This window comes from Nannospalax galili, unplaced genomic scaffold (assembly GCF_000622305.1).
Source record: "Nannospalax galili isolate Female #2095 unplaced genomic scaffold, S.galili_v1.0 scaffold103, whole genome shotgun sequence".
Classification (NCBI taxonomy): Eukaryota; Metazoa; Chordata; class Mammalia; order Rodentia; family Spalacidae; genus Nannospalax; species Nannospalax galili.
Genome location: NW_008352136.1, coordinates 329026 through 336823, shown reverse-complemented (window position 1 = coordinate 336823; position 7798 = coordinate 329026). Strand labels below are relative to the sequence as shown.

The 7798-nt window shown below is 49.8% G+C and overlaps 1 protein-coding gene across 2 annotated transcripts in view; it reads right to left on the bottom strand.

The window, feature by feature from the left end:
- Nucleotides 1–471: 471 nt before the first annotated feature.
- Nucleotides 472–7798, bottom strand: part of Wscd2 (WSC domain containing 2) — a 109564-nt gene continuing 102237 nt past the window's right edge. For both annotated transcript variants that reach the window (XM_008848939.1, XM_008848940.1), the window contains one exon: nt 472–2409. In XM_008848939.1, coding sequence (XP_008847161.1) covers nt 2057–2409 — 353 coding nt within the window. In that variant the 3' untranslated portion in view covers nt 472–2056. The remainder of the gene's footprint in view (nt 2410–7798) is intronic.

The window sequence follows — 7798 nt, the reverse complement described above, 5'->3', positions numbered from 1 at the left end:
ACCAGGATTGATTATGGATCACTAAATGTCTATGGTCTAGGCATAGTCTGTAATCAGGATTTAGCTGCGACTCAGGTTCAAGGGTTTAGGCTTTCACTCTGTCTGTGACCAGGACAGGGTGGGCTTAAGCCAGAGTGTGGCTTGGGGCCTCATCCATCCAGCACGGTTTCCATTGCCAACGCTTCCTCCCCCAATGACCCTGTCCTCCTCACACTCAACCCTTGAGACACTCCTTCTGGATCCCCATGTTGGTGCCCCCCGGACACTGGGTGGGAGACCCTCCCTGTCTTTTCTCTCTCAGCTGCCCCTCCACCTTACCACCTATGTGGCAACACTAAAGCCTTCCCTCCCTATGCCTAGGAAAAGTCCCCAGCACCTCAGCCCTTTCCTGGACATTCTCTCTCTCCCCCACTCTCCCAACACAGAAAAGTTCTCATCTGAATGCTCCATACACAACACTACCACATGGTAGAATTATCAACAAAACTCTCCTTTAATGATTGTGTTGACCTGAGGAATCTTTAGACAGAAAGCTCGTGGCCAGAGGTGACCACCAGCAAGGAAATGGCCAGGTCCTGGACCCAGAGTCTCCCAGAAAGAGGCAACCTCCAAGCAGGAGAAGAGGCCAGGCCCTTTACTGCCTTGTGAAAGACTAGAAATTAGCCTGGGGGAGCGGGGAGAGATACGTACAAAATACATTCAGAGCCCCCGGCCGAGCCCTGGGGTGGCCCAAACCCTCCAGATGAGGGCATCAGAGAAGGGAAGCAGGTCCAGTCCTGGCCCTTCATTTTGCATGGCCAGTGTCCGAGGGGCGGAATGTGTTAGACATAGTCCTCTTAAAAAAATATATCTCTTTTCATGCGCCTTCTCCAGAGTCCCTTGGCTAGATGGGAACAAGTGCTTGTCTATACCCCAAGACTGCAGGGGGGCTGCTCCACACAGAAGAGCAAGGGGGTTGTGACTATGGCTTTTGTGTCTATGTGATGGGAACAGTACAGATGTGGGCTGGAGGGGAAGCCATGGGAATCTGAGGTGGGGTAACGAGACCTGGATACATGCTTTAAAAACATGATCAGCAACTCAGGTGGTCAGAAATCCTTTGGTTTGGTGTCTCAGCATCGAGAGAGCAGCGGTGTAATGGAAATGGAGAGCCATTTGTTACCCCATTTCAAGGGTCCCCAGTATGGGGGTGGCTGGCCCTGTTGGGCTACAAGCAAAGGGAGAGAGGCTGATGGCTCAGAGGATAGGGGGACTCTCGTGGGTGCGGCTCCCTCTGGCTCGGAGTACTCTTGTTCTATCCCCATGGATAGTAAAGGAACCCCCTTGTTAATGGGTCGGAAGGGCAGTGTAGGATGGATGTGTTGGACCCCCCACCCTGGAGAGATGGGTCACCAGGGTTCTGTATATGGCATGTGGCTGGCCTGCCGAGATAATCCTTGGTGCCTAAGGGACCGGAAGAGGATCAGGGACCAAGGACCCCAAAGTTACTCCCCCAGGCACACTATGGGGAGCAAAAGGTAGGACTTGAGCCCTGGGGGATGGAAAGGCACCCAGTTTAGATCTCAAATGTGGTGTGGCCTCCCCGGGGATAGTTCCCACAGTGCTGCCAAGTACCAGTCTTCCAACTCTGCCCAGAACATTAGAAAGTTGAGGCCACAGAGACAGGTCCTGTCTTCTACACAGAGGTGGACTGAGAGAGGTCAGAGCCAGTGCTTGCCAGTGGGGAGGGAGAGGGGGCTACATAGTCAGCTGGAGGGTCATTGCTTATAGCCAACCTTCAGCTGTCACATTGAAATCTCCCACCCCAATCACTGTGGGGGCAGTTAGTGAGTCTCCATGACACAGCCTTCCTCCCACCAGTAGCAATGATAGGAAAGCTGTTGTGTGAAGGGAACTCCTCAGAGCTGGCAGCCCACATCTCCAGGGGAGGGCATGTGCCTCTGAGGGGCCTCACTCAAGGCAGACAGGAGCTCAGGGCTGTCTCCAAGCCAAAGGGAGGCCAGCTCAGTGGGATCACGGGGGCATCTTGAGTCCTGCCCCTCTCCAGGCTACCACATCATCTCGGACCATAGTCATCTGGCACCCCAGTGAGGTTGCGGCCTCGCAGGGCTGTGTCCACCATCCTGATGTAGGCCGCGATGGTTCTGCGCATGTCGGCCGTGTATGGGTCATACTCCAGCTTGCGCAGCCCTGAGCGCTTGAAGTTGCCATCCTTCTGGCTCTCCACACACAGCAGCCGGTCCTCCCTGACAGCCACACCCAGCAAGCTGACCATACGACCCAGCTGCACGAACAGGTCCTGCTTCAGGTCCTCAAAGTGAACCACCAGCACCTTCTTGCCGAACTTGAGCCAGTCCAGTGTGTGCGTCGCCCACCAGGGGGCATAGTTTCTTACGAACTCAGGCCACTCTGTGGAAACATCGACAGGTCAGTGGACAGCCAGGATCAGCAGGTGATACACCTTCTAGATCTCTCAATCTGTCTTGGCTGTAAGCCCAGTGATACCCGTTTTCTGGGAGCAGTCAAGTCTGTATATTTGTTCCTGGTGCATGCCAGGCACAGCTCTATACACGAATAGCTCATAACACATAAATAGATGCTACCAGAGTATGAAGATACAGAAATAATATGCAGTTCAGAATTACACAATGAAGGGTTGGGGATTTAGCACAGTCAGTGCTTAGCATTTGTGAAACCCTGAGTTTGAGCTCCAGCACCACATAAAGTAGGCGTGGTGGTGCACACCTATAATCCTAGCACTTGAGAGGTCTAGAGACAGGAGGATCAGAAGTTTAAGGCCATTATTGGCTACATAGCTTGAGGCCAGCCTGGGCTGCATGAGATCCTGTCTCAAAAAAAAGAAAATTATACAATAACACACAACATATATATATATATGTATATATACATACTTATGCTATACTACTTGTAAGGTAAATATATGTATACACTATGCAAATTATAGGATTTATATATAATAATGCATTTATTGTATATAGTTTTCCAGATTTAATTTTTTAAATTATGTGCATGAGTGTTTGCATTTATGCATGTGTTCCACATGTGTGCAATGCCCACAGAGGCCAGAAGAGGGCGTCAGATTCTCTGGATCTGGAGTTACAGGTGGTTGTGAACTGCCAGATGGGTGCTGGGAACAGACCCCAGGTCACCTGCAAGAGTAGCTCTTAACTGCTGAGTCCCTATACTATGTATAATTTATGTAAACATATAGGAATATAATTCCCATTCATTTATTAACTGTAAAGGTGCTTTCTGCATTGTGATTATGCATTAATAACTACACTCATATGGATAGGTGGTATCTCCACTTAGTCCTTATGACCTTATGAGGTCAAGTTTCATCATGGTCATCATTTAACAGAACAGGAAACTGAAGTGGGTGAGTGGTTTCTCAAGGTCACTCATGTAAAAAGCAAAGCAGGGTTAGATAGGGAGATCTAGTCTGATGTGGGCCTTTTGCTACCATGGTGTTGTATGCAGTAACAACCTGTACTCAAGGAGAACGACAGGCTGTTGTAACAGTGTGGGGCAGAGCATTTGGCAGAGCACAAATGGCTTTGCCCTGTGCTAAAAAGGCTGTTAGCACTTAGCTGCTCACTAAAGCTGGCTGAGATCACTCCTGATCTCAGGCAAGATGTCATCTTTACCAGCTCCCCAGGCTCGGACAGAGGCTCCCTCTGGGCTCTGCAGCCCTGATTCTTTCCCCCCTATGACTGCAGCACTGATACTGTGGTAACCCTGTTTACATGCCCTTCTCTCCAGCAGTCTTTGAGCTATTGGAGAGCAGGGTTTAAACACAACTACCTATCCTGTTCTGTGGCTCTCTACTCTAATAAATTGCCACATACTGTTTCTTCTTGCTGCTTGTCATGTGACTGGACAGGCTGTATGGTTGCCAAACTGGCAGGGTACCTTTGGGGTCACTTGACTTGAAAGACAGGTTGCCTGAAGCTTGGGAAGCTCCTTGGGGGAGTTCTAGAAAGGATGGTGAGGAGAGGCAGCCACTCAGCTGCAGAGGCTCAGAGGAGGAAGAAGCAGGAAAACTGCAGAAGATGGGTGCTGGGGATGCTGGGATCAGGTCAGCCCTGAGCCACGCTGCAGGACCCCAGGGCAGGAACAATGGTGCTCCACTCCCCAGCATCCCCCAGAGGGGGCAACAGGAGTTACTGATTTATTGAACCAGGATCCTCGAGTCCCCCAAGTTTGGTTAGGGAGCTTAAAAATGTAAGTCCTAATCCCTTGCTGGGTGATGGGTATTCACTGTCTCATTGAGTCCTACCAGCTACCCCAAGATGAAAAGATTTTTTATGCACTCATCTCTGGGAAGGAAACAGACTCAGAGAGGTGAAGTGACTTGGTCAAGGTCACACAGCAGGGAAGCACCATCCAGATCCACATGCCCATTCAGGCCCTGATGCTTCCCAGTCACCAGCAGCCTCATCTCACTTCCTTTTATGCCTTATACTCAGCAGGAGCTTCGAGAATGGCTGCTGAACTAAACTGCAATTCCCAACCACCAAATTGCACCGTGATAAAGGGCTGCTTTTCTTTACACAACACATCAGAATCTATGGCAAGACTCTTCTCCCCCAGTCTCCTCCTGGAACCCCACAGCTGCTTGGGAAATATTTATGCTGGTGACAGATTATTTTTTCTTCTTAAAATAGAATATTTACAAGGCATCTGACTAATTGGGCCCGTGCTGTTATAATGGGTTAAGAGCAGATGAATGCCGACGATTAGGAAAAGTCTAACATGCATGGGGGCTGTTTCCCTTTGTCAGCCTCTCCCCACTTCCACGTCACCTCCCAGCATGTGTGGTGACTCAGGACAGCTGCTACTCTCCCAGGAGAAAATCAGGTGGGGATGACTCTTATCACATAGCATGCCACAGGTCTAGACTTTAGATGTGGCCACTTCTGACCAGCTTGAAGATATTTGCTAGAGTTATGGTGGGTATCAGAGGCGGAATTCAAACATATGCCTGTCCTAAGCTGAGCCCAGCTCCCGTTAGTCATCCCAACACCTCCATTAAAAGCATCCAATCCCATCAGCAGCTGCTTTTTCCCTGGGTAGCTGCCTCCTCATGTACCTGCTGTACCTGTGCCTTCTGGATGCTGGCTGAGGCACAGGGGCAATTCATCAATGACTTTCCAGTCAGACGGCTGGCACTGGAATGCAGCTCCTCTCCACTGAGCAGAAATGACCTTGGAGATGCTATTTAGTCTCCTTGAGCTCAGTTTACCTACTTATCAGTGGGCATCTCTGAGAAGTCAAGATCCTGACAGGGTACCTGGTGTAGAAGATGCTGAATCTTATGTGATTCCTGCTGGCATTGGCCCTCAGCCTCACCTGAGACCTGTTCACATGCCCATCCTGCCGACTGGAGCCTCCCTCCACATCAGATTCCCAAGTTGCTCTGAGCTGTTCCACAGCAGATGTTCGCCCACGCCACCCCAAATCCCCACTTCTCAAAGCGCCTAAATCACTTTGCTGCAAAGAAGAATGGAAATGGAAACCAAAGCTCTGAATTAGCTCACGGTTCCTGGTAACTGATCAGCGCCCACGAACCTGGTAATAAAGGCACTATGAACAGCCACAGTAAGGAGCAACAGTTCTGCCAGAACAACCACGCAGGTGTGCCTGGCTGGGCACAGGCTGGCCGTCTCCGCTCCATCTTCTAGTCAGGACAAATCAGGACCTGATTAATAGTGTTTCTGTGCCAATTCCCCACAGAATCATTAAGCACTGTACCTGTTTCATTAAACAGATCCAGGACAATTCACCTTGTATAATCATATCACACAAAATTTTGCTTTGGACCTGCTCCAGAAGGGTTGTAAAATTAACATTATAGAATTGGGGGGAGGGGCAGGTGGGAGCCTCAGCTCAGCTATGGGGGGGGGCTGGGGTATGGTGGGGTGGGAAGGCTCAGAAGCTAGGTGACCCCTGTTTCTTCTAGATGACCCTTTCATTGTCTGTCCAGGTGACATTAAAGCTCTCCCAAAGCAGTTCTCAAACTCATAAAGAGCATCAAAACCCCTGGAAAATCTGGTTAAACACAGATTCTGAAATCTTACAGGTGATGCTTGTGTGGCCTTCCCCAGCACTGAGGGTTTAGGTAGGGAACCTAGGTCCATTAGGAAGGGCCTCAGAGGCTTGTGAAAATGCAGAGAGCAGGCCTCACCCCCCAAAGTTTCTGATTGGGCAGGTCTAGAAATTTGCATGGTTAATGAGCTCCCTAGGTAGTGCTGGTTCAGGGATTCAGAGCAAGAGTCTCGAAGGAGAGGACTGGCAGGGCAGAGTGGGGAGGCTCTGTGTGCTGGGGAGCTCTTTGCTAAGGCCCTTGAAGACCTGAGTCAGTCTGAGAGAGGGTGCTGGGACTAGTCTGTCCCCCACTGAGCTAAGAGTGGTGGTCCAGCCCTCTATCTTATCCTCTTGGTCCAGTCTACCCTAGCTCTTCTCCCTTTGCTGGTCTGGGCCTGTGCTGGTTAGGATTTTTGTTTCGATGTTTTAATTACTTTTATGTGCATCTACTTTTTATGTTTTGTCTGTGTGTGTAAGTGCACTCTGTGCATGCAGTACCAGAGGAGGCCAGAAGAGGAAGTCGGATCCCCTGGAAATGGAGTAATAGATGGCTACTGGCCACTATGTGGGTCCTCTGCAAGAGCAACAAGTGTTCTTAACTGCTGAGCCATTGCTCCAGTCCCTGTGCTGGTTAGTTTTAACTGTCAATTTGACACAACCTGGATTCCCCTGGGGAGAGTGTCTCAGTTGAGGAATTATCTAAATCAGGTTAGTCTGTACCATGTTCGGGGAACTGTCGTCGTTGTTACTGGATCCAGCCTACTGTAGGCAGCACATTTCCTCCACTGGACCCTGAACTAGTTGAGCTTAGGCAAGAAAGCAAGACTCCATATGCTTTTCTCCCTTTGCTCTTGATTGTAGATATGATGCTTTAAGTTTCTGCCTCAGCTCCCACAAAGAAAGGACTCTAACCTGGAACTGTAAGCCAATGTCTTCCTTTTTTCCCTAAGTTGCTTTTGTTCAGGGTATTTTATCACAGACACAGAAATGAAACTAGAGCTGGGTCCAACTGCTTTAAACAAGAAGAAAAAAGGCAGGAGAGGTAGTTGCTGGGAATGAGAGAGAACGGGGAACTCATCAGAAGAGGGGTGTATTTTGGGTAAGTGGAGCCTGAGGGTTAATCGATGCCTGGGTTGGAATCCCAGCATGGTGCTGCCTGGGTTGGAAGTGCTGCACACTTCCTGCTACCCCGACAGCTTTCTCACCTCCCTGGTTCCTGGAGGGTTTGCTTGAGACAATGATTGCTCAGTGTCAATTGGCACCTCTCTCTTCCCTTGAACCCCAGGAGGCCTGGGAAGAGGATTTCTGGCTTGTCTGGTCACTGTGTATCCCAGTGACCTTGGCAGTCTCTGCCTCTCTGGGCCTCAGTTTCCTAATTAGTGAGGAAAGGATCGGGTTCTCAGTTCTGCTTGTATACTTTGAAAGGAACTGAGGGGCTTCATGGTTCCTGATGTCCAAGCCAGTCCTGAAACAGGGTGAAGCCTGGGCACTGGGGACTTGATCCTTAAAGCATGACCTGTACTTCTACAATGCAATCCTGCCATCTGTACCCACAGACAGCTCAGCTTGGCTCTGACCAGGGTTCGATCTCCATTCCTCTCCATATAAATATGCGGAGGCCTCTTTACTCCTGGCAACGGTTGAAAAATGTCACCCTCTGTCTCAGATTCTACCACTGTGAGAAGGAGTA